A 26949-nucleotide genomic window follows, 5' to 3' on the forward strand; every position below is an offset into this window, starting at 1 on the left:
GAACCCTAGAGGTTAGAAAGATAGTCTCTCAGTGTCAAGGGACTGAGGTAAACACACTGTGAAATCCCCAAATTCAGAATGCTCCCAGAGAAATGATCCATAGTGTCAGGAGTCCAGGGACCTGCTGAAGGGATTCTTCTTAAATTCAACTTGAAATGTATGTAAACTAGGTCTTTACAAATCATTGAAGATAACAACAGTGTGTGTATGTGAATGTCCCTTCATTTAAAAGTCACACAAAATTAACAACAGTGGATTTTGAACCTAAGGCTAATTGATTAGAGATGCCTTTGGGTTTATTAGTGGGTTTTTCTTTCACAGTGATCTGTCCTTCTGGCCATCTCCAAACTGGTTTCACCTCAAGAGAAGGAAGATGATGATGTTTATTAGTATGTACCACACTTTCTGTTGAGGTCGGGTGGTTGTAACAGAACACCACAGAGTAGGGGCTTAAACAATAGATCTTTGTTCCTCACTGTTCTGGGGGCTGGAAGTCAGATCAGCGTGCCAGGACATTTGGGTTCTTGTGAGGACTCTGTCTCTGATTATGTCCTCCCATGGCTTTCCTTGGTGCATGCATGGAGAGAGCACTTCTCTCAGAAGGGCACTAATTCCATCATAGGGACCCACCCTCATGGCCTTATCTAATCCTAATTTTCTCCCAAAGATCCCACCTCCAGACACCATCACAGTGGGGAATAGGGCTTCAACATATGAATTTTGAGTTGGGGGTGGGGAGGTTCCACAGGCATTTAGTCCAGAGCACCCTGTCTGTTTCTAGAAAGGATATGGAACGTTGTGACTGAGCTCTGCTGTGGATGAAGAAAGGGATTTGAGCCTGAAAATATTTGTGGCTATTTGGTCCTAGATATCTTGATCAGACACTAATCTCAGTGTTTTACGTCAATGTGGAATTTTCTGAGGGCTCCTGGAGAGTTCTTGGCCCCAGGTGGAGTTGGAGCCCCGTGGCCATTTGCTCAGTGGGTCTTGTTAAGGGAACTGAATGTCAGGAGAACAGCTCCTGCCCATGGCCAGTTCTTCTCAATAGGAAATGGGAACCTGGTTATTTATTTACTAGAGGCCTGGTGCACGAAATCCGTGCACAGAGTGGGGGGTGGCCCTCAGCCCAGCCTGCACCCTCTCCAATCTGGGACCCCTTGAGGGATGTCTGACTGCCCGTTTAGGCCTGATCACGGTAGTCCAGGATTGCTGGCTCCCAACTGCTTGCCTGCCTGCCTTCCTGATTTGCCCCTAACCGCTTCTGCCTGCCAGCCTGATCACCCCCTAACCACTCCCGTGCCAGCCTGATTGATGCCTAACTGATCCCCTGCCAGCCTGTTTGCCCCTAACTGCCATCCCCTGCAGGCCTGGTCACCCCTAACTGCCCTCCCCTGCAGGCCTGTTCCCCACAACAGTTCTCCCCTGCAGGCCTGGGTCTCCCCCAACTGCCCTTCCCTGCAGGCCCAATTGTCCCCAACTTCCCTCCTCTGCTGGCCTGGTCACCCCTAACTGCCCTCCCCTGAAGGCTTGATCGCCCCCAACTGCCCTCCCTTGCAGGCCTGGTCCCTCCCAACTTCCCTCCCCTGCTAGCCATCTTGTGGCAGCCATCTTGTGTCCACATGGGGGCAGGATCTTTGACCACATGGGGCAACCATCTTGTGTTTTGGAGTGATGGTCAATTTGCATATTGCTCTTTTATTAGATAGGATAGAGGCCTGGTGCACAGGGGGGGGGAGACAGCTGTTTTGCCCTGAAGGGTGGGTGTCCCGGATCAGGGTGGGGGTTCTCTTGGGGTGTGGGGCAGCCTGGGTGAGGGGCCTGTGGTGGTTTGCAGGCCGGCCACGTCCCCCAGCGACCCAAGCAGAGGCCCTGGTATCTGGGATTTATTTATCTTCTATAATTAAAACTTTGTAGCCTTATGTGGAGGCCAAGGCAGGCCAGGGTGTGCGGGAAGCTTGGCTTCCTCCATCTCCAGGGCAACTCAAGCCTCCTGCTCTCTCCAGCTCCGTGGCTGCTGCCATTTTTATTGGGATTTATTTATCTTCTATAATTGAAACTTTGTAGCCTTGAGTGGAGTCCAGGCCCGGCCAGGGTGTGCGGGAAGCTTGGATTCCTCCATTGCTGGGGAAACCCAAGCCTCCTGCTCGCTCCGTGGCTGCAGCCATCTTGGTTGGGTTAATTTGCATAGCCACTCCTGATTGGTTGGTGGGCGTGGCTTGTGGTTGTGGCGGAGGTATGGTCAATTTGCATATTAAGCATTAATCTTTTATTAAATAGGATTTATTTATTTATTTATTATTATTATTATTTTAATCCTCACCTTAGAATATGTGAATATGTTCATTGATGAGAGAGAGAGAGACACATTGATAGGCTGTCTCTTATACGTGCCTTGACTGGGGATTGAATCCACAACATTTTTGGTGTATGGGATGACACTCCAACTGACTGAGCACCCAGCCAGGACTAGAAATCTGTCTCTTTTGAAGAAGAGAGAGAGCTAGAAACATAAATGATAAAAGAGAATCATTGATCAGCTGCCTCCTGCATGCCCACACTGAGGATTGAGCCCAAACCCTGGGCATGTGCCCTGACCAGGAATTGAACTGTGAATTCCTGGTTCAAAGATCAATGCTCAACCACTGAGCCACACTGGCTGGGCTGGGATCTATTTTTTTAAGAGACCATCGGCTTGTGTCTTCTGAATTTTGGCAGCTTTCTTATGATGGTCTTTAAGCAACAGGAGCAACTTAAGATTCGAGCCGGTGTCTGGCTGCTCTTGTCTGCAGCCCTGCACTACTGAGTTCATGTCTGTATATCTTGCTGGGTGGCATCACTCTTGTACTGGCTGTTCTTGGTTTAGGACCTGCCTGCGCTGGACCCAACGCAGACCTGCTCCCAAACCTGTTAGGGTGTCCAGGAAGCCTATAGCCTAGCAATTTGGGGGAAGACTGTTGACTTCTCCTTTGAAAGGGCAGAGGGGCAAGCTACCCTTTGAGCTTACCTAGAGAGACCCACCTGTGAAGAGCTGACAAAAATTAGGGAGAGGAGAGGAACTGTCAGGATGTTCTCAGGAAGCAAAAAGCCTGAACTTTTTTCAGCTAAGTACAGTTGACCAGATGGCCCTGGGCATGTATTCTAGCTGAGCGTCTAAAAGTGTGAAGACTGTTCCTGGGCCATCATCCTTAAGCCAGTGACCTCCACTGGGTGGCTTAAAACAGCCAGAAATGCATTCTCTTCCAGTTGTAGAGGCCAGAAATCCAAAATCTACAGCAGCAGGGCAGCACTCCCTCCAGAGGCTTTAGGGGTGGATCCTTCCTTGTCTCTCCCAGTTCCTGGGCCTCTGACAGTCCTTGGCTGTGAGTGCATCACTCCAACCTCTGCCTCTGTGTTTCCACGGTGTTCTCCTCTCTCCATCTATGTCCAATTCCCCTCTTTTTATAAGGATATTTTTCATTGAATTAGGATCTATCCTGCTCTAATGTGACCTCATCTTTTGCATTCTCCAAGACCCCATTTCAAATAAGTTCCAACTATAGGTTTCAGAGGTTAGGAGGAGGAGATAGCTTAGAAGACATAATTGATCCCACTATATCCCCGACCCCAACATTGGCCGACTACCCCCACCTTGGGCCTCTATCCCATAGAGATGTGTGACACATCCAGGCTCTGCACCATGACACAAGTTATTTGTGAAACGATGTGAGTTGGTGACATTCTGGGTGTGGTGGGGCTTCCTGTGGGAGATACCTGTGTGCTCTCTGTGCCTTCACGTCCTCCCGGGACTCCCAGTCACTGTCTGATGTGCACACAGGTGCAGTCTTTTCTTCGCTTATATGAAAGGACACTCAGTAGTGGGCAGATTTTCCTGCACCTCCTCAGTGCCTGGAAGTCATGATGCACTGAGGGTAGGCGTGGGAGTGGAGTCATCTCTAGAACTGTTGCCTTGAAAGGGGAAGAGTGCCATCCTCACCAAAGGCCCCTGGTGAAGACAGGGATAGGTTGACACCTAATGAGACTTTGTCCACTGGGTGTGTAATAGTCTTACTATTAGAAAGTAGTGATAATAGTCTTACTGTTAGTATTTAGTGTGTAATAAATAGTTTTACTATAAGTAAGTAGTGATAATAGTCTTACTATTAGTAGTCAGTGTGTAATAGTTTTGCTATTAGTAAGTAGTGATAAGTCTTGCTATTAGTAAGTAGTGATAATAGTCTTACAATTAGTAGTTGGTATGTACTAGTCTTACTGTTAGTAATTAGTGATAATAGTCTTGCTATTAGTAAGTAGTGATAATAGTCCTACTATTAGTAGTCAGTGTATAATAGTCTTACTGTTAGTAGTTGGTGTGTAATAGTCTTACTGTTAGTAGCTGGTGTATAACTCAGTTTCTGAACTTTTCTTTACTTCTCTATAAGAGATGGCAAGCACCGTGGTTTATCACAATAGAATAATAACACTGGGCTGGTGGAGGCTGTGTCTCCCATATGAGGAATGTGTAGATGTCCCATTGGTCACCATGAATATCGAAACTGTGTTTCTGCAACATGATGAACTTTTAAATTTATGCAAGAACTTTTAAATATTTCCTCTGTAGTAGCACCTGCCATAGGAGGCACCTCTCTTGGTCTTTCCCAGGGAGGCTGTTGGTCTGCAACCTAGATCACTCCTGCAATCTGGGTTGTAGGTGAGAATATGAAGACTGAAAGACTTTTTTTCCCATTCCAATTAGGAGGGAAAATTAGTTGACACCCATATCACTCAGTAAAACATGGATATTTATAAAGTGGTACTTTATTAATGCTTCTTACTGACTTGAACTCAATAGGAAAGTTGCATCTCATCTTTTTAGTTGTTTTGTTTTGCCACATCACTGAACACAACAATAATTTTTGCTGTTCTGTGCAGTGAGTTTTCGGAATTGAAAAAAGGTCAGAGCTGTGAGAACACTGTCATGGGACAATGAGAGGAAGCAGCCCTGAGCACAGTGCTTGCACAGTCTCTGTCTGAGGTGGTGGCCACTTGGTTCTCATTATCAATTGGGACGATAGCTGGCATCTCATCTCATTGTAGCCAGGAAGTGTGATGGCTAGCAGACTGGCAACCCTTTCCTTTCCTGAAGTCTGAAAGGCACTATAGTGCTGTGATGTATCACTTAAACGCATAATTAAAATGAACGTTTCATTTTGTTCTTGCTCTGTCTCACCCACTCCCCACCCACCCCTTCTAGAAGCTAGAGGCCTCCTGGGAAAGAGGGAGGGGTCTTAGATTTGACTCTGGCTGAGTTATTAAACCTCCTTCCACCCACAGCCCCAATCAACTGGAAAGTTTTAAGACACATGGTTAAGATTTGTTCCCAGGAAGGCTGACCTATCTGGAATGGTGGGGATGAATACCAAGTATCTCCAGACTTCCGTTTCTGCTTTATTCTATTTTTTAGGTTTTGTTTTGCTTTCTCTTAGATTGTGTTTGAGATTCATGCTCCAATGCTGGAACACTCAAGCCACAGAGCATATGGCAGAACCTGCTTTTTATTACTGCTTGCCGCACAGCATCTTTGTGTGCCCATAATCTAGACCTGGATTCCCTGGGGCATCTTCCCTCGGCTCCAGGCTGTAAATCTGGCTTATGGCTGTTAGCCTGTTAGCTTTGCAACTGTAGCCTTGCTGGCCATAGGATGCTTTTCTGAAATGTTGCTTCAGTTGGCTTGAACCTGAGGGCTATGAGAAGTCTCTGTGCTAGGTCTTGTTAAGGACCGATCCCAGAGGAGCCTTGCTGTTTGAGCTCCTTTTGGACCAACTACTAATGGTGATATGGTTTATGAAAGCACTCAAAATGGAGTCTAGGGAAACATGCTGCTGGTCCGTCAGAGAGTTTAAAGGCTTAAGAATGGTCATTTGTTTTTGGCATTTGCTGTACAAATGTACAAAAAAGATTTTAGGCTGGTAGATCTCCTGGCCAGTTGGTTTGGGAGTGTCTCCGGGGCAGGCGTCTTTCTCTAAGCTCCTCATTTTACTATGACAGGAAAGCTACTCCTTGAATTAATAACCAGATTTGAGAAAGTCAGCCTGGTTGGTTGATTACGTTACCTTAACAAGTTCAATTTAAAGATATTTTATAAAATTGATTTTTTGTGAGAAAGGAAGGAAGAGGGAGGGAGGGAGGGAGGGAGGGAGGTAGGGAGAGAGAGAGAGAGAGAGAGAGAGAGAGAGAGAGAGAGAGAGAGAGAGAGAGAGAGAATATGGATGTGAGAGGGAAACATTGATTGGCTGCCTCCTGCACACCCACTCCCGCGGATCGAGCCTGAAACCTGGGCATATGCCCTGACCCAGAATCAAACCGGCAACCTTTTTGGTGCATAGGATGATGCCCAACCAACTGAGCCATACTGGCCAGGGCAACAAATTCAATCTATAATAATAAAAGTGTAATATGCTAGTTAGACCAGACGGCCGAAAGACCTTACGAATGTCCTTCCTGACGAAGCTGTGGTGATGGAGGCTGAGGTAGAGGCAGTTAGGGGTGATCCAGGCAGGCAGGCGAGCGGTTAGGGGCTATCAGGCAGGCAGGCAAGTTGTTAGGAGTGATCAGGCACGCAGGCAAGTGGTTAGGGGCAGGCAGGCAGAGGGGTTAGGGGCGATCATGCAGGCAGGAGAACGGTTAGGGGCGATCAGGCAGGAGGACAGAGTGGTTAGGGGCGATCAAGCAGGCAGGCAGGCAGGCAGAGCCATTAGGAGTCAGCGGTCCCGGATTGCAAAAGGAATATCCGACTGCCAGTTTAGGCTTGATCCCGCAGGGATCCCTGTGGGATTGGGCCTAAGCTGGCAGTTGGACATTACCCGAGGGGTCCCAGATTGTGAGAGGGTGCAGGCCGGGCTGAGGGGGACCTCCCCCCCCACACACACACACACGAATTTCATGCACCGGGCCTCTAGTTTAAACATAAACACAAAACAAGTAAGGGATATGTTTCTAGGAGGCCTCGGGATTAGTGGTCTCATTCCTGGCCACAAACTTAAACTGTTATAAGCAGATCTTGTAAGTGCATTAAGGGTTTTTTCTTGGGTTTCTTTGGAGGTGGGGAGGAGTGTTAGGTTTTTTTTTTCTTTTTTAATCTGGGTAGATTCTTGGTTGGATTGGGAATTCTATATCTGAATATTACTGAAAAGTCCTTGGGCTTCTTGCATTTATTTTTGGTTCTGCACCAGTTTTGCATTATCTCATTTGGGTATTAAACAGTTTCAGAATTAGCAATGTAGAAAGGAAAACCAGATGTGTGTGCTCCACAAAACAGTGCTCTTAGGTCCAGGATCCCCTTAGTGGGCTGCTTTATATCTGTGCCCTGGGCCACTTTTCTTTTGGAAAATAATTGGCTGTGCTTCAGAAATGTAGAACCCTCTGAATGAAGCTGGGGTGTGGCCCATGCCTGCACCCCACCCCTGAGTGCCTCACAGACGATGTGCTGCCCTTTGGGGAGCCCCACTCTAAGTGAAGCCGCAGGCTCACAGTGGCTGGCAGCCAGGAGGTGCTGCCTCTGGCTACTGGCCTGGAAGCTCACTGCATTCCAGTTAGATCTTTCTACATTTCAGAGCCTGTTTGGAAAAGGTACCGAACAGAAAATGAGCAGGAAGAATGAAGAAGGAGCTGAAAGCTCATTTTTGGGAAATGAGTGGAAATTCATCTAGGCCAGCTTTGTGCCACAGATGGGGCTGTGGTGAGATGAGCAGGAGACAGGTTTAGGTGCTGGGCCACCCACCCTCTCCCAGTGCTGGAGTCAAGGTGTTGAGCTGAGCATCAGGGCTCTCGCTGAGGCCTCACGTGGCAGAAGTCCCCTGGGCAGGTTTCTCTGCAGGGTCTGGAGTATGAGGAGGGGTCTAATGGTAACTAAGTGGCTGGAAGGTCTTTTCCTCTAGTAGTTTGCACGTTAAATGTTTAACTCATTTCTGATCACTGAGCAAAACCAAACCAATGTGGAAATGTTTAAAAGGCATAGCATTTTGAATGAATTCCCAATGGAGAACATTTTCCTATTTTTATTCTCATTTACCAGCCAGGCTGGTACTGTGCCTATCTTCACTATTATAATTCTGCACAATTAGATTCTGAGGTTTCTGACATTATAATTCTTAAGATTTAATCAGCTGTGTAGATCATATGAGAAGTCCCTTTATTGGCAATGCTGACAGGAAAATCTATCTTAGGATACCTTAAAATGCCTTTCGTTTGTAGAGGGTAGTGGCTCATCGCCAAAACCAGAGTACAGGCAGAACCTTTTTAGAAATAAGTTCCATGATTTCATAAGTTTCCTTTAAAAATTGTTATATGATTTGACCTTAAATTCACTTATTAAGGGATCTTTAAAATATACATCCATTATAGACTGTGACTACATTAAAATACCTAACATTTTAGCTTAGTATCTGAAAACATTGCTTAGATTTTTAAAGTTTAGTCCAGGATCTAGAAATCAGTGCTGAGTTAGGGCAGCCATGGCATCACAGTCTATACCCTCTCTCGCTTTCACCCACCAAAAGGGCAGGTGGCTGTGTGGTTTTGAGGATTTCCTACCAGGTCTCTTACCTTTTGTCTTTTCCCCATTTTGATTTGTCCTAGCTGTTGTGGGACAGCATTGTTGCCCAGCACAACCTCTGACCTGAACCACAAACCTCTACTGAGTGGGATGTTGTTGCCCACATTACTTTTTCCTCAGCTTTGCCACTGGGAATAAATGACACTTGATTGTGCCAATTAGACATGAGGTGCTGCACTGGGGAACATGAGGGCTGGTAAGCAAGAACATTGCATAGACATGGGACTACTTCATAAAAAGTTCACAGGTGCCTGTAAGTCAGGAGTGAGTCTGCTCACTAAGAGATGCAGGTGCAGATGCCACAAGTACTGTGCCAGGCTCCAAACCAGCAGGTCTCCCACTCGCAGTTGTGTTGTCTTAGACTTGAAATAAGGTCTGTTGGGACACAGGGCCAATTAATGACACACTGTCGGTCAGTGTTTCTGCAGTGGCTCCTCTGGCTGAGCTAGAGGTTTTGAATCTCCAGATTCCTAAGAATGTAGCTATACATTAAATAGCGCAAAGAATTAACAATTTGAGAAATGTTGTGAAAATGGGGAACTAGGGAAGATGGCATAGAAGCCTTGAGACAGAGTAGTTCAGTCATTAACTTCAGATTTACAGACCAGGGTGAAGCAACCTGTGGAGAGGAGGAACTGGTGGCCCCCCTCCAAAAAGAGGCAAAGGGATGAAACACAAGCTAGCTACTGCTGAACCTTCTGATGGACAGAGGCTCCTAAAACACTTCCATGACTAAATATAGCTTCGTGTCTCCCTTTCTTCAGGTCCCAGCTAGTTTTTCTTGATTAGAGTCCTTTGACCTGTTCGTGTTGGGAGTTTGTGGAGTAGAGAGCATATAGGGATGCTTGCTGGAGGGACCTAGGGTGCCCACCTAGATCTTGCTGCCCTTTCTTAAAAAACAATGATGCTTTCCCAAGCCACAAGGAGACTGATGCCCAGCGGAGGCCCTCTGGGCCATGCAGAGGGGACTCGGATTCTCAGCTTTGAGAACCGAGGGCTGTGTGGGTGCTTCAGGAATATCCCCAAGCTCTGCTGTCCCCTGACTGCTCCCAGGCATAGCTGGCTCCTTAGTTGGACTGTGGCCACACCAACTGCTGCCTTTGACTGCTCAGCCCTGTGGACCATGGGGGCGGGGGGTAGGGTGGCAGCCTCCCTGGTGATGGGGAAGCAAAGCTATGGAACTGGACAGAACCATGCCCTGTTTTCTGATCATGAAAGATCTGAAGGAGAGTAAGTGCTGGGGAAAAGAAAATGTGAATAATAGAGGAGACTTTAGTTTTCTCCAATTTTATTTTTTAACCTTGCAAAAACTCATTAGTGCAAACAGTTTATAATGGAAAAGAGTAGTGTTTTAATAAAGAGCCATTGTTGTCAGCTCAGCCCTTTGGGGATCCAGAAACAAGTTCCTGTGCTCGAAGAAGGCAGTTTCGGAAATGGCGAGTGCAGTGTGTGCATATCCTGTGGCTGCTGTATAGACTGGAGGGCAGAAGTCTGACATGGTCTCCCGGGGCTAAAGCCAGGGGTTGCAGAGCTGGTTCCTCTGGAGGCTTCTTTTCCAGCTTCCAGAGGCTCCGCAGTCCTTGGCTCGTGGCCCTTTCCTCATCTTCCAAGTCACCATGGCCAGTGACTCTTCGCATGTGGCATCCCTCTGCCTCTCTGCAGCTGGGAAAGTCTCTGCTTTCAAGATACCCGTGTGACATTGGGCCCACCTGATACTCAAGGACATTCTCCCCATCTTGAAATGATCAGCTCAATCCTGTCTGTAGAGTGCCTCTGTGAGTATCAGGGCACACACCTGCGGGTCCGGGGAGAAAGATGTGTGCATTTTGGGGCCAGTATCCTCCCAACATAGCCGGCTGGTGTTAGATTGTGAAACTGGTTTCTGAAGAAACGAAAAGTAGTTAACAACCTTCTGTCATCTTTTATTCTAAAAATGGAATTTACCTGTTTTTCCACTGATGAATTCCTTGTTAAAGAAATAGAATTCTCGTTTGTAAAAAACTAGAATGCTATTTTAAAATCACAGACTCTATTTTCATAAGGACTCCGAGCCCGCCTTTCCCAGAGTGGGCAATCCCTCTTCTCTCTGTGGATCTACACCTTCTTCCTTAGCTCTTATGCTGTTGCAGGAGGTAGTGGGCTGGCTGGGTATTGTGGTCATTGTTGCCCCACTGTGGATGGCCCACAAGTGACCCTGGAAGGTGGTGCCATAGGCATATAATTTCAAGGAGGAGTGGGGTTCAACGCCCAAGTAAAACCCTCACAGCTGTGGCATCTCACTGTCATGAATATAAAGCCTCAGAGATCTCCTTTCCCACCTCCCCATCCTGGCCTTAGGGAGGTCAAGGCACCAGCCTACCTTCCGGCTGCGAGAGCACCAGGTGGGCTGGGCTGGAGGTGGGCTTGGATGTGAGGGTGCTCATGAGTGGTAGGGTTACCTAGACCCTGTCCCTGGGCCCTCACCAGGCCCCCACCTCCAGGCACAGTCCAGGGTGCTGTCTCTGGTTGTCATGGGGGCCTGTGCATTGGTGATTTGTCTCTGGAACTTGGTCTTACCGCCCCCCCGTTCCACCCCCCAGGTATTCTCCCACTATCCTTCATCAGTGTCTTCTCCCCCATCTGCCGCTCTTCATGCAGAGGCCTTCTTGGCTCCATCTGGATCATTGGGTGTTGTAACTCACACCCATGTTTCTGCTATTTCTTAAACTCGATGGTCAACTCTTGGGGGGGCTTCATCTCCCCTGACTTCCAAATGCTCCAGGGGCTCCAGGAAAAGCTGAGGAATGTGTCCTCCCTGCGGGTGGAGAACATGCTGCCCTCCATGTCTCCCTCTCGTGACCTAGAACAACAGTGATTTCCCAAGGTATTCATGTGCTTTATCTCCTGCTCCATGTCCCACTTTCTCTCCATCCCAGTGCCCTCAGGCATGCCTTTGGCCATGTCCCACGCTCACTCTTCAGAAACCTGAGCTGGTTTCTTTCTTCCTATAAGGCTTAAAAAGCCATCTTTCTGTCCGATATATGGATGTTTGAGGGAGGTCCCTTGCAGATGTGGAACAACCTGATCACACACACATACATTCACACGTGCTCACTACACACACACACACACACACACACACACACACACACACACACACACACGTTACTCCAGATGATTTGTGGGCAGGCGGACCCCACAGTGTGGAGTGGAGTACAGTGCTGGGTCGTCCTCCTTGGTCCATGCAGTCACGTGGAGTCTGCATGCATGGCTTTCACTCTGCCCTTGTACCTGTGATGGTGCTAACGGTGTCTCCTTTGTCCCTCCAGGTGCTTCAGGGGGCCCAGCTGATAGCCGTGGCCTCCTCAGACCCCACAGCCACCGGCATGGATGGGTCACCTCTCCAGGGCAGTGACATCCAGGTCCAGTACGTCCAGCTGGCGCCAGTGACTGACCACACCACGGCAGCTCAGGTAGGTCTCTGTGGACAAGTCCTGGGTCTTCTGTAGGTATGAACACAGCTTGGTTATTTCTACTTCTGACGTTCTTCCGGGAGGAAGGTGAGAAGTTAGATCTCGACCCAGGTGCTAGTCTGAAACTGATTCTTGAACTATTTTGTCTTGTGCAAATGTTTCTCTATAAACTCAGAAGCAAAAAATAAATTCTGGTCAATTCTCCTTCGAAAGTGAGCGGTTACCGTTGACCTGAGACCTTGCTGCTCCTCTGTGTGGGCGGCACCTGGCCCAGGGGTTGGCACTTCTGCTGGCACAGCCCTCGGCCTTCACCCTTTTCCCAGGGGCAGGTTTTTGGGGCACTTGCCTCTGAGCAGTCCGCTGCTTTAGGGTGGAAATGTAGGATGGCCTGGCTAGCTATGGTGTCTGCACTTGGTCCTGGGGGCACCATTTGGCCAGGTTTCCAGCTTCCCACACCATACTTTTGGCATAGCGGGAACTCTGCATTTGTAAGGCCCACCTGTGTTTGCTATGTGCTTGTTCGGCATGTCTGCTTGAGCATCGACGAGCTTCCACGGAAGCCTCTCGTCATCTGGTTTTGCTGGATCTCCGCTTAAGCTGCCCTTATCCATGCTTACTGGGAGCACTGGGAACCCGGCTTTCACGCTCTGTTTGGACACTTTCTGAAATGTCAGATGAGAGTCGCTTCTTTAGATATTTGAAGTGTTCTTGGAGCTGCCCCATGATGAGTGTGCTCAGTGGAGCGAGCATTGTGGCCTCTCTAGAGTCAGCCTGTTTGGGGGGCACCTGCTCTCACCCCCTTGTTCTAGTGGGGAGAGCTCGCATAAGCCTGACAGCCTGATCCCCTTTAGGGGACAGTGTGAGTGGTTCTGTGTGGTTGATTGGTTGTGTTTAGAACAACCAGTTCTAAAGTCAGTGCATATTCCTGTTTCACGAGAGTGACCACAGGGTTGGTCCTGAGAGGGCAGTGGGTCATGGGAACAAGCAAGGCCGCTGGTGCTGTGAAGGGCACAGAGAGGCTGGTGGCCTGCATTCTCAGACCTCACAGGCTGTGGTGGTGAATCACTTTACTGCTGAGATAAGACAAATGCCATTGTGTTGCAGGTGCTTGGCCATGGGAAGGCAGGGGGCATGTGTCTGGGCAGCCTTGGCCTGGGGAGGCCTCATTGCTCCCTGTCCACAGGACCCTGTGGATGTTCTGTTCAAGCCTGCTAGGTATTGGCTCCCGCCCCGCCCTCTGCATGGTCTGCTGTCCTCTCTGGGTCTGCTCCTCTCCTTTTTGCTAAGCCTCTTGTGTCTCGATGCCGTCAGCCTTTGACATTTAGAATTAAAGCCCCACATTTCCAGGTGGTCCCTCTTCCCTCCTGCACTCTGCTCTGCACTGTGCTAGGTGTCGTGTGCTCTCCATTGCCCTGGGAGGAAAGGAAGTTCTCATTTGCTTTTCTTGCAGCCTCGTGAGGTGGTTGCTGAGGAATGGAGCCAAGTAGGTTGCCCAAGGTGACCCTGGTGACCAGGTGCCAGCTCAGTGAACTGAGCAGTCCTCTGAGGACTTAAATTCTTATTCTCCTGACTCACAATGAGGCCCCAGTTGGCCCAGAGTTTGGGAAGGGGTGTCCTAAAGAAGGTGTGCGCCTCACCCCCCACCAGACCCCTCCAGCCGCTCCCACAGCCCAGGCACTCCCACTCTGAGTCACTAGTGCTGGGCTTCCTCAGAGCCGTGGCCCCAGAGGCCCTTCCACTGTGGAGAGGGATGAGCATGGCCTGGAGCCGGTGGAGGGTGTGTGCGTGTGGGGAGAGGAATTCTCCCGACCAGTTTTCTGTTGTGATTTAAGAACAAACCTATCCTAGGAGAAACCTCCCATGTGTACCCACCTTGTCCCACGCCAGGTGATGGTGTCTGATACCCACACTGTTGTGAAAGGGTCATGTGTAAAGGCAGTTCACTCCTGCTGCTGGGCAGGCACAGAGGTGGGCACGGTGTGTGTTCTTCAGGTCTGGGGGCTCTGTGGCGGGTCATCTTCCATGTTGTAGGTTTGTTGTCATTACAGATTTCAGAGTTGAGGAAAGCTGTGTCCATTTTAGCCCCTTGCCACCTTGGCTTCCTGGCATCGTTTTTTGTCTCTATTCACACCTGGCAGGTCTCGAGATCCATTCAATTAGGACAGATAGAAGAGCAGAGAATGAGATGCATGCTTACTGCCCCAGCCTGTAGCCTCTCTCCCGTCTGCAGACACCAGCACTGTCTAGTCCACTTTCCCTCGACCAGAAATGTGGGGGGAAGCCCCCATCTCGTCTGTGTTAGCTGGTCCCTTTTTTGTTGCTTTTGCCCAGCCTCTCTGTGGGCTCTTAGACAGACAGCGTGGGCGATGCCTGTGCTGGTCCTTGTCTGAGACTGGAAGGCCCCTGCTTCAAGGAAATACTGTTAAATGCCATTTGTATAGTATTTCAAAGTCTCAGCCTTGAACTGCAGTAGGGGTTGTAGCGCCAGCCCCCATGCCCAGGGACTTCCGCCTTCCAGTCTCTGTGGCTTTCTTTGTCTCTTTTCCGTTGCCATGCCAGGCCCCTCCAGCTAAATTTCCTGCCAGGGAAGCTGGAACTGCCTCTGAGGGTCTAGTCTTTGTGACATTGCCTTTGACAGACAGTTTAGAGGACCCTAAAAATCCCAAACTCTCCATCTGGGAGCCAATTCTGCATGGTTTAGATGGATGACTGGTGACTTATTCCAAGATTATATTTTTCCCTTTAATGTATCTTAACATTTTAAATATGCATTTAAAATGTCTTAATATCTATAACTCATTGTTTAGAACTTATGTCTTTAAGGGGAGAAAGCTAGCTGTCCCTAAAATGCTTTTTTGGAACATTGGAACAGTTTTTATAAGAAAATGCAAAATGATAACTGAAATTCTAGGCAAATATATTAGGTTAAGGATGTGTTAACCACTTCAAGAGTATCCCCAGTGATAAGCAGGGGGTGGGAATAGGAAATCAGCACCACAGACTTTAGGGATCTCTGCAGCTTGTGTGGGAGGTCGGTCAGGACCTGAGCAAGCAGGAGGTCCCGCAAGGAGGGGCCGCAGCCCGGATTCGTCAGAGCTGCTGCGAAGCAGCTCAGGTTTTGGGAGAGTCATCACTCAAAGCAGGGGTGCACTTAGGACCCGGACCTTCCAGCTCTGCTGTGTGTTTGCTCTGTGCGTGAAAACCATTGGTGTTTTGTGACCAGTGAGTGTCCTGGACTTGAGTTGGTGGGTACTTTTATAGAAAAGCCCTCCTCTCTCCCCTCTTGCAGACGGCCGAGACCCTGCAGCCCACCCTGCAGCCCGAAATGCAGCTTGAGCACGGAGCCATCCAGATCCAGTGATGTAGGACGGGCTGCTCCACCATGACAGGACCCAAGGTGGAGCCGTCGCCGCTCTCAGCGCCGGCTCCAGCCAACCACCCAGTTGTACACACGGCTGGCCCCATGGCTTTGAATGGAGGTGACTGCACGTGTTCTGTTAAAGCGCATCTGGAACCTCATCCACAGGGGAAAGTGTCCCAGTAAATAACAGATGACAACAGCTACCAACCCTCCAGAAGACCCCTTCGTTTGAGTCCCACTGTTGGTATCTAGAGAAAGAGTGGGAAGCACAGTGTGGATTGCGTTAAGTTCACGCAGAAAATCAAGAACTACAATATTTTTCTCTGTTTAAACAGCTTTTTTTTAATTTGCTATGGTGTTTATAACAAAAAAGAAAATTGAAAAAAAAAAAAAGGAGTAGCAGAAGCCTTTTGCTGTGTGCTCTGTTCAGTGAAATGAAAATAGGTATTTGCAGAGACAACTAACATTTTGATGGAAATATTGCTTACCTACTTTTCTAGGGGGAAATGCTCTCAGCACTGTAATTAAGCATTTTTAATGAAATAAATGTATTTATGACCACAGCAGCTTTAATGTTATTTCCTTTGAAGAGATGGTTTGCCGAGACCAGCCTCCCTCCTGGTGGGTGCTCAGGGATCACCCACAGCCCTTCCGCTGTGCTGACAGTACTTGTGGGATTCTTGCAAAGGGAGGGGTGTGGCTTATTCTGTCAGAACCCGGTAATGGGCCTGGAATGTCAGCTCCCCCATATGCAGAGCGCTGCCCAGTGGAGTGCTCCCTCTCAGACACAGGCGTCCCTGAGACAGTGGGAGCCTGCTTCAGTATTGCAGGTAACCCAGGCTGTGGCATGGCACGACCATTGCCAGCTCCAGAAAGTTACAGCTCCAGGGCTTCTTAGAGAAAGTCATGTCCAGAGGAGCCTGCCTCATCATCTAAAATTAAAAAACAAAGGCAGAGTTTAAATGTCTAAGGACTCATTATAATCATGCCTAAGATTGTTGATTCACTAAATATTTAAACCCATTAAACAAAAGTGTACACATACAAAAAACAACAACACAAAAAACAAAGGCAGAGAAAACAGTTCCAAGCACAGAGGTGGTTTGCACTACATGTGATCAGCGTGTGGGGCCTGCTTCTCTCACACGGTTTTGGCAGTTACATTAGTGGGGTTTGTGAAATTCATAACAAAATCGTATTCACTGACTTGGACTATGACTGCTCAATGCTTTTTCTGGGAAGCATTCAAAGTTGCCATTCCAAGTAGTCCCGCCTCTTCCCCCCTCCACCCCATGGGGGTTCCTGGGCTGGGTCGTTTATACCAGGGCATGCTGGGGGGTGAAGGTGGGGGCGGGGACAGCATGTCTAAATTTCATGCCTCTATGCATCCTCCAGGGATGATCATGGTGAGATGAGGACTCAGAACCTCCCTGAATAGTCACCTGAGAGAGGAGATGGACATGAGAAAAAGACCAGTCATAATGCTGGAAGGAAAAGGTCTAATTTAACACGTATCTGGACTCTCAGATGGAGGGAATGGAGAGAACAGTAGAAATATAACACTTAAAGGATTCAGGAAGCAGAATAGATTCCAAGTAGAAGTAAAAATAAATCAATGCCTGGACACACACAGAACATTAAAGACAAAAATAATTCTGAAAGCAGCCAGAGAGAAAGGTGAGACCATCTACAGTGGAATGAAGGAACCATAACAAACTTCACAACAACCACTGGACGTCCGAAGCAGAGAGTAGTACTAATGAGCACGGAGAGAAAAATATTATCTACACAGAATTGGGTCTGTAGTGAAACTGTTGTTCAAGAACGCCGGTGACGATCCGTCATTTGATCCAGCAGTTCCACTCTAAGGTGTACATGCAGGAGAATTGAAACCGTATGTCCACATGTAAACTTGTCTAAGAATATTCATAGCAGTACTATTCACAGTGGCCAGAACTGGGAGAGAACCAGGTGTCCATCAAAGGATGAATGGATAAATAAAATGTGGTCCATCACCACAAATGGAATATTATTCAGCCATAAACAGAAATAAAGCTGACACTACAACATGGATGAACCTCAAAAACATTCTGAGTGAAAGAAGCCAGTTATAAGAGGCTGCATATTATATGAAATGTTCGGAATAGACAAATGCATAGACAGAATGCAGTTTAGTGGTTGCCAGAGGCTGGGGGGAGGGAGAAATGGGGATATGGGGTTTATATTTGAGGCGATGAAAATGTTTGGGAATTAGTGGTAATGTTGCCACAACTGTTAATTTACTAAAAGTCATTCAATTGCACACTAAGAAGGGTAAATTTTTGGTATATAAATTATATCTCAGAGCTACTAAGAATTGGACGACATTTAAAAAACCATTAATAAACAAAAATGAGGGTGTTACTTGAATCAATCAAAAGATGATTCCTCAAGAAAGGAAGTAGTAAGGAGTTTTCTTCAAGAGGAGGAACGGATTCCAGGAGGAGGTTCTGAGCAAGAGGTAGTGGTGAACAACTAGAACAGTAAACACACAGATTTGTCTAAGTGCTCTGTACAAACCGTCTCACAATGAAGTTGTCAAAAACAATAAAATATTGGAAAACATTACAATGTAAGTCGAGATGGCCTGGAAAGGAATTAAATGGTTTTAAAGCTCCCTTTTATTGCCCTGGGAAAAAAGGATCAGGATACTGTACAATCTTAAGAGATGAAACTCAACTATCTGTGACAAACATTTAAGAAACAGTATATAAACAGTGAGTGAGCAGTGGAGTATTTCCACTATGGGATCAAGGAACTTGACGTGTAGAGCACACATTCTTCCATGTGCTTTTCGGAACTTGATCGAAGTTGGCCACAGGCCAGACCAGAGAGAAGGTCAGATAAGAAATCAAAATGGAAATTAGTGGTATGTTGCCAGGACTCTATAAATTCTTTTTAAAATCCTCATCTTAGATATGTTTAACTAATTTTTTTTTTTTTGAGAGAGAGAGAGAAGAGAAGGGGTGGGGAGAGAGACAGAGAGAGAAAAACATTGATTGGTTGCCTCCTATACACATACCCTGACCGGGAATCGAACCTACAACCTTTTGGTGTATGGGATGATGTTCCAGTCAACTGAGTCACCCAGCCAGGGTGGGAAGGTATTTTTAACAGACAATTAAATATGACAAGTTGACGTATAAAAACTTACGGAATCCTTTGGTTGTATTTCCAGAGTGGGACTACTGGATCATATGGCAGTACTATTTTGAACATCCAGACTGTTTCCCATTGTGGCCAGACCAATGTATAGTCCCTCCAACATTGCACAAGGGTTTTCTTAACTCCACATCCCCACCAGTCCTTATTATCTCTTGTATTTTTTATAATAGCCATTGTAGCAGGTGTAAGGTGATACCTCATTGTGCTTTTGATTTCTCTGATGAAGAGTGACGTTGAGTATCTTTTCGTATATCTGTTGGCCATGTTTGTCTTTGGGAAAGTGTTTATTCAGTTCTTTTGTTTATTTTTTAATTGGATTTTTTAATTTTTTTTTTTTTTTTGGCTATAGAGTTATATGACTTCCTTATTTATTTTGGATATTAACCTGTTGTCAGATGGCTGGCTTATAAATATTTTCTCCCATTCTGTAGGTTCATTTTCACTTTGTTGATTATTTCTTTTGCTTTGCACCGTCTTTTTTGATGTAGTCTCACTTGGTTGTTTTTGCTTTTGTTGCTTGTGCATTAGGTGTGACATCTAAAAATTGTTGCCAAGACCAGTATCAAAGATCTTTTTCTCTTTGTTTTCTTCTATGAGTTTTATGTTTCAGGTCTCACATTTAAGTCTTTAATGTACTTCAGGTTTATGAGTGTTGGTTGTTGTTTTTTTTTTTTAACCTTTTCCCTTGTATTTATTTAAAATCTATTTTTTATTGTTGACAGTATTATACCGATGTCCCCCATCTCCCTTCTACCTAGCCCCCAACCCACCCCAGGCCTTCAACACCCTATTGCCTGTGTCTCTGGGCTATGCTTATAAGTTCTTTAGTTAATCTCTTCCTGGCCCTCCCAACACCCTTTCCTCTGAGATATGTCAGTCTATTTCATGCATCCTGGACTTATTTTGTCTGTGGACCTATTTTGTTCATCAGTTTATTTTGTTCCTTAGATTCCACATGTAAGTGAGATCATGTGATATTAGTCTTTTTCTGACTGGCTTATTTCACTTAGCATAATAATACCGCGATCCATCCATGCTGTTGAAAAGGGTAAGAGCTCCTTCGTTTTTACAACTGCATAGTATTCCATTGTGTGAATGTACCACAGCTTTTTTATCCACTCATCTACTGATGGGCATGTGGGCTGTTTCCAGATATTAGCTATTATAAATAACACTGCTATGAACATAGGGGTGCATATATTCTTTCTGATTGGTGTTTCAGGATTGTTAGGATATATACCCAGAAGTGGGATCACTGGGTCAAACAACAGTTCCATTTTTAATTTTTGAGGAAATTCCATACTGTGTTCCACAGTGGCTGTACCAGTCTGCATTCCCACCAGCAGTATATTAGGGTTCCCTTTTCTCTGCATTCTTGCTGGGACTTGTTTGTTGATTTACTGATGGTAGCCATTCTGGCAGGTGTGAGGTGATACCTCAGTATAGTTTTAATATGCATCTCTCTGATGATTAGTGACATTGAGCATTTTTTTTATATGTCTCTTGGCCATTTGTGTGTCCTCTTTGGATAAGTGTCTACTCAGATCCTTTGCCCATTTTTTAGTTGGCATGTTTGTCTTCCTTTTGTTGAGTTGTCTGAGTTCTTTATATATTTTGGAAATTAACCCCTTATCAAATGTATCATTGGCAAATATGTCCTCCCATATAGTAGGTTACCTTTTCATTTTGAGGATGGTTTTTTTGCTGTGCAGAAGCTTTTTAGTTTGACATAGTCCCATTTGTTTATTTTTTTCCTTTGTTTCTTTTGCCTTGGGAGATGTATTGGTGAAAATCTTGCTATGTGAGGTGTCTGAGATTTTACTGCCTATGTTTCTTCTAGGATTTTTATGGTTTCATGGTTTACAATTAAGTCTTTTGTCAATTTTGAGATTATTCTTGTGTAAGGTGTAAGTTGGTAGTCTAGTTTCTTTTTTTTTTTTTTTGCATATACCTGTCCAGTTTTCCCAGCACCATTTATTGAAGAGATTGTCTTTACTCCATTATATGCTCTTGCCTCCTTTGTCAAATATTAATTGACCATAAAGGAGTAAGTTGATTTCTGGGGTCTCTGTTCTGTTCCATTGATCTATATGCCTGTTCTTGTGCCAGTGCCAGCCTGTTTTGATTACAGTGGCTTTGTAGTGACCCCTCCAACTTTATTCTTCTTTCTTAAGATTGCTGAGGCTATCTGGTGTCATTTTTGGTTCTATATACACTTTTGTAATATTTGTTCTAGAGCTGTGAAATACGCTGATGGTATGTTAGTTAGAATTGCGTTGCATCTATAGATTGCTTTGGGTAGTGTGGACATTTTAATGATATTAATTTTTCCAATCTGTGGACACAGTATATGCTTCCACTTGTTTGTATCTTTCTTTATTTCTTTCTTAATGTTCTACAGTTTTTTCCAAGTACAAGTTTTTTACCTCCTTGGTTAAGTTTATTCCTGGATCTTGTCGAATGATTTTTCTGCATCTATGGTATGATCATGTGATTAAAAAATGTTTTTTTGTTAATCCTCACCTGAGGATATGTGTATGTGTGTGTTTATTTATTTATTTATTTTAATCCTCGCCCGAGGATATTTTTCTATTGATTTTCAAAGTGGAATGGAGGGAGGAAGGGGGGTGTGGGAAGGAGGGGGGAGAGAGAGAGAGAGAGAGAGAGAGAGAGAGAGAGAGAGACAGACAGACAGACAGAAAGAGACAAACATTGACACATTGACGTGAGAGAGTCATATCGATTGGTTGCCTTCCCACTTGCCCCTACTGGGGCTGGGGATCAAACCCACAACCGAGACACATGAAATTGAGTCCGTGACCTCCAGTGCATGGGCTGATGCTCTACCCACTGAGCACACCAGCCAGTGCGTGAGGTGGGTCCCTTATAGCCAACATATATATGGGTCATGTTTTCTTATCTATTCACTATGTTGTTTCGTTGAAGCATTTAATCTATTTATATTTAAGGTTATCATTGATAGGTACTTATTTATTGCTATTTTTATTTTTATGCCTATTTTTCTTTCTCTCTACATATATTTCTTCTTATAACAGTCCCTTTAGCATTTCTTGCAATGCTGTTTTGGTGGTAACAAACTACTTTAGCCTTTTTCTTTTTTCTTTTTTCTTTTTTGGTCTAGGAAGCTTGTTATTTCACCTTCTATTTTGAATGATACTCTTGCTGAATAGAGTAGTCTTGGTTTCAGTAGTCTTGCTTATCATTACTTAGAATATTTCATGCCATTCCCTTCTGGCCTATAGTGTTTCTGTTGAGAAATCAGCTGACAGCCTTATGGGAACTCCCTTGTAGGTAACTGTTTCTTGCTGCCCTTAAGAGTCTCTCTTTGTCTTTAAAGTTTTATCATTTTAATTATGATGTTTCTTGGTGTGGATCTCTTTGTGTTCATCTTGATTGGGATTCTCTGTACTTCCTGAACTTGTGTGACTTTTTTCTTTACCAGATTAGGGAAATTTTCTGTAAATATTTTTTTAAAAACAGGTTCTCTTTCCCTTGCTCACTTTCTTCTCCCTCTGGTATCCCTATGATGTAGATGTTGTTCTGTTTCATGTTGTCCCTAAGTTCCCTTAAACTATCCTCATGCTTTTTAAGTGCTTTTTCTCTTTGTTGCTCTAATTTTTTTCTAATTGTCTTCCAAATCAGTGGTTCCATCCTCTGCTTTATCCAGCCTCCTTTAAATTCTTTCCAGTTTATTCTTGATGTCAAATATAGTATTCTTCATTTCTGACTGGTTCTTATTCATGGTTTCTATGTACCTTTTTATGCTGATCTATTTCCCACTAAGTTCCTTATAGTTCTCACTTAGTTCCTTGGACATCCTTATAATCATTACTCTGAATTCTATGATATATTGTTTATCTCCATTTCATTTAGTTATTTTTCTGAAGATTTCTCCTTTTCTTTCATTTGGGGATTTCTTTTTCTCCCTATTTTAGTTGTCTCTTTGTGTTTGTTTCTGTGTATTAGAATTGCTATGACTCCCAGTCTTCGTGTGGTGGCCTTTTGTAGTAAATGTACTGTGGGACCCAGTGGTGCGATCTCCTTAAACTGCTGAGATGGATGTTCTAGGAGTGTCCCATTTGTGGATTATTTGGGCTCTTCTGTTATAATTGGGTCTTGATTGTTGTTGCCCCATTTGTGGGTGGGATCTCCTCTCAGGCTGGCTGACTGTGAGGCTCAACCCCAACCAGGTTGTGCAAACTATTCTACAGGTACACTGGCTGGTGCAGACATGTGTTTGTGGGAAGTTTGTCCTTGCACTGTGGTCCTTTTCTGAGATTTTCCTGCTATCTGGCTAAACCAGAATGATACAGATTGCTTCATGAACTGGAATTCTGACAGCCTAAGAGCTCAATATGATTAAGAGGACTGTACAGGCAATAGCTTTTCTATGATCTCTTTTCTGATGGCTGCATCTAAGCCATGGAAGCTCAGAGCAACTTGCAGACTCTTCCAGCTGCCACCTAGCTGGCTTAGTTTTCTAAAGCGGGGCCACAGCATTCCCTAAATATATTTTGTATTCATGAGGTAGTCTTGGAAATCCTTGCTCCGGACATAGTCCTCCACACCAGTGTGCCTACCATGGCCGTGTTGGACCCAAGCCATCTGAGGTGCACTTGGTGCCCTCACCACCACTCCTCGGAGCCCTACAACACCCGACTGAGCCAGCGTTTTGTGAGTGGTTTTATAATAGGGGTCCAATGTCATTCTTTTGCATGTCAATATCCATTTTTTTCAGTACCATATATTGAAGAAGCTGTCTTTTCCCCATTGAACATTCTTGGTTCCCTTGTGAAATATTAGTTTGTATATGTTGTGTTTATTTCTGGGCTCTTGGTTTTGTTTCATTGTTCTATGAGTCTATTTTTATGCCAGTACCATACTGTTTTCATTACTATAACTTTGTAGTATAGTTTGCTACCAGGAATTGTGATATCTCCAGCATTGTTTTCTTTTTCAAGATTGCTTTGGCTATTTTGGGTCTATTCTGGTCCTATTGAGAATTTTGGGATTTTGTTTCTATTTCTGTAAAATGCCATTAGAATTTTGATAGGGATTGCACTGAATCTGTAGATGGCTTTGGTTAGTATGGACATTTTATTTTTTTTTATTTTTATTTTTTAATATATTTTATTGATTTTTTACAGAGAGGAAGAGAGAGGGACAGAGAGTTAGAAACATCGATGAGAGAGAAACATCGATCAGCTGCCTCCTGCACACCCCCCACTGGGGATGTGCCCACAACCAAGGCACATGCCCCCGACCGGAATCGAACCCGGGACCCTTGAGTCCGCAGGCCAGCGCTCTATCCACTGAGCCAAACCGGTTTCGGCATAGTATGGACATTTTAAACAATATTTGTTTCATAGACATGGCATATCTTTCCATTTATTTCTCTTTCATAAATGTCTTAAACTTTTCAGTATAGAAATCTTACACCTCCTTGAAAGATTTGGCTAAATTTATTCCTAAGTATTTTATTATTTTTATGCTATTATAAATGAAATTGTTTTATTTATTTCTTTTTCAGATAGTTTGTTGTTAGTGTATAGAAATGCAACTGATTTTTATATGTTGGTTTTGTATCCTGCAAATGTACTGAATTTGTTTATTTATGTTACAGTTTGGGGTGGGGGGATCTTTAGGATTTTCTCTATAAACCATATCATATATAAACAGACAGTTTAACTTCTTCCTTTCTGATTTGGATGCCTTTTCTTTTTCTTGCCTGATTGCTTTGACAAGGATGTCCAGTATCATTCTGAATAGAAGTGGCAAGAGTGGGCACTCTTGTCTTGTTCCTGATCTTAGAGGAAATGCTTTCAACCTTTCACCATTGAGTATGATGTTAGCTTTGAGTTTGTCATATATGCTTTTATTATATTGAAGTATGTTCCTTCTACATTGTATTTGTTGAGAGTTTTCATCATGAAGGATATTGTATTTTGTCAAATGCTTCTGCATCTATTGAGATGATCATATGATACTTATTTTTCATTCTATTAATGTGGTATATCACATTCATTGATTTGTGTATGTTGAATCATCTTTGCATCCTAGGGACAAATCCCACTTGATCAGGGTGTATCATATTAATGTGCTGTTGAATTTGGTTTGCTTGTATTTTATTGAGAATTTTTGCATCTTTTTTCATAAGGAATATCGACTTGTAATTTTCTTGTAATCTTTATTGTTGAAAGTATTACATAGGTCCTCCTTTTCATCCCATTAACCTCTTCCAGCCCTTTCCCACCCCTCCCTTCCCCCAGGCCCTCATCACCCCACTGTCTGTGTCCAGGGGTTATGCATATGTGCATATAAGTGACTTGTAGTTTTCTTGTAGTGTCCTCATCTGGCTTTGGTATCAGAGTAATACTGGCTTTATAAAATGAGTTTGGGAATATTTCCTCCTCTTTAATTTGTTGGAAGAGTTTGAGAAGGATTGGCCTTAATTGTTCTTTAAATGTTTGATATAATTCACCAGTGAAGCCATTTGGTCTTGGGCTTCTCTGTGCTGGGAGGTTTCTGATTAATGTTTACTATCCTTACTCATTCATGGTCCCTTCAGATTTTCTACTTCTTCTTTAAAAAAAAAAAAAAAGTTTTTATTGACTTCTGAGAGAGGAAGGGAGAGGGAGAGAGAAATAGAAAAATCAATGCTGAGAGAGAATCATTAATTGGCTGCCTCCTTCACTCCTCCTATTGGGGATTGAACCTGCAACCTGAGCATGTGCCCTGACCAGGAATTGAACTGTGACCTCCTGGTTCATGAGTTGATGCTCAACCACTGAGCCACACTGGCTGGGCTATTTCTTCTTGATTTAGTCTTGTTTCTAGGAATTTTCCAACCATTTCTTCTAGTTCATTTTTTTTGGTGTATGATTGTTCATAGTCATCTCTTATGATCCTTTGTATTTCTTTTGAATCAGATGTAATGTTTTCTCTCATTTATGATTATACTAGAGGCCCAGTGCATGATTGAATCATGCACGTGTAGGGTCCTCTACATGCTTTCGCTTTTCACGGTGGAGCTGGGTGCCTGTCCACTCGTGCACCAGGCCTTTCAGAAGCCTCTGGCTCGGTGGAGGCTTCTGAAAGGCCTGGTGCCGGAGCAGACAGGCACCCAGGTCCCCCACTTTTTTTTTTTTTTTTCTGTGAAAGAGCTCATTTATTGGGGTGGTGGACTCAGTGGATCCAAAGTGGAGAGCTGGTGAAGGGATCGGTGGCTTCCATATGCTAACGATATGCTAAGGCCACTCAACCACTCACTATAGTGTGCACTGACCACCAGGGGACAGACGCTTCCACAGGTAGATTAGCTTGCTGCTGGGGTCTGGCTGACAGGGACTGAGCAAGACGGGCCAGACACACCCTGGAGCCTCCCGTGGTCCCTCCTTGGTTGGCCAACCTCCCCGTGTCCCTCCCTGGCCCTGATAGTGCACCAGTGGGGACCCTTGGCCTGGCCTGTGCCCTCTCGCAATCTGGGACCCCTCGTGGGATGTCGGAGAGCCAGTTTTGGCCCAATCCTGCTCAATGAAGGAGCTGTCCCCTGGTGGTCAGTGTGCTCCCACAGGGTGAGTGCTGCTCAGCCAGAAGCCAGGCTCATGGCTGGTGAGTGCAGCGGCAGTGGCAGGAGCCTCTCCCGCCTCCACGGCAGCGCTAAGGATGTCCAACTGTCAGCTGGGAGTGGGCCTGAGCCATCAGTCAGACATCCCTTGAGGGCTCCTGGACTGTAAGAGGGTGCAGGCCAGGCTGAGTGACCCTCCTCTCCTCCCCCCCCCCCACAGTGCAAGAATTTCGTGCACCAGGCCTCTAGTCTATAATAATAAAAGCATAATATGCTAATTAGACCAGATGTCCTTCCAGATGATCTTCCTGATGAAGCCAGGGCTGCAAGGGAAGCCCAGGTGCTGGTGGCTGGAGGGAAGCCCGGGTCCTGGGTGCCAGAGGGAAGTCAGTGCCGGCAGCCAGGGGAAAGAAGGCCTACCCTTGCATGAATTTTGTGCATCGGGCATCTAGTCATAATATAATGACCTTTGTCTCTTGTTACAGTTTTTGACTTAAAGTCCATGCTACCCCTGCTGTCTTTTCTTTTCCATTTTCATTCCATATATTTTCCATCCTTTCCTTTTGAGCCTATGTATCCTTAAAGCTAAAATGAGTCTCTTTGTAGACAGCATACAATTGAGGTGCTTTTTTTTAAATCCATTCAGCCACTTGATGCCTTTTTTTTTTTTTTTTTTTTTAGATTTTACTTGTTTACATTTAAAGTAGTTATTGATAGGTAAAACTTAATAATGCCATGGTATTGTTTTTGGCTA

The 26949-nt window shown here is 45.1% G+C and overlaps 1 protein-coding gene across 9 annotated transcripts in view; it reads left to right on the forward strand.

Annotated features, from left to right (window-relative positions):
• Positions 1-26949, forward strand: part of BANP (BTG3 associated nuclear protein) — a 146118-nt gene that overhangs the window by 109309 nt on the left and 9860 nt on the right. For 8 of the 9 annotated variants that reach the window (XM_079759426.1, XM_079759431.1, XM_079759433.1 and 5 more), the window contains 2 exons: positions 11899-12042; positions 15332-15956. In XM_079759426.1, the coding sequence (XP_079615552.1) occupies positions 11899-12042; positions 15332-15403 (216 nt within the window). In that variant the 3' untranslated portion in view covers positions 15404-15956. Of the gene's footprint in view, positions 1-11898; positions 12043-15331; positions 15957-26949 lie in introns of those variants that run through there. The other variant, XM_079759432.1, reaches the window with a different exon arrangement.

Source organism: Cnephaeus nilssonii (genome assembly GCF_951640355.1).
Source record: "Cnephaeus nilssonii genome assembly, chromosome: 20".
In the NCBI taxonomy this organism is placed as follows: Eukaryota; Metazoa; Chordata; class Mammalia; order Chiroptera; family Vespertilionidae; genus Cnephaeus; species Cnephaeus nilssonii.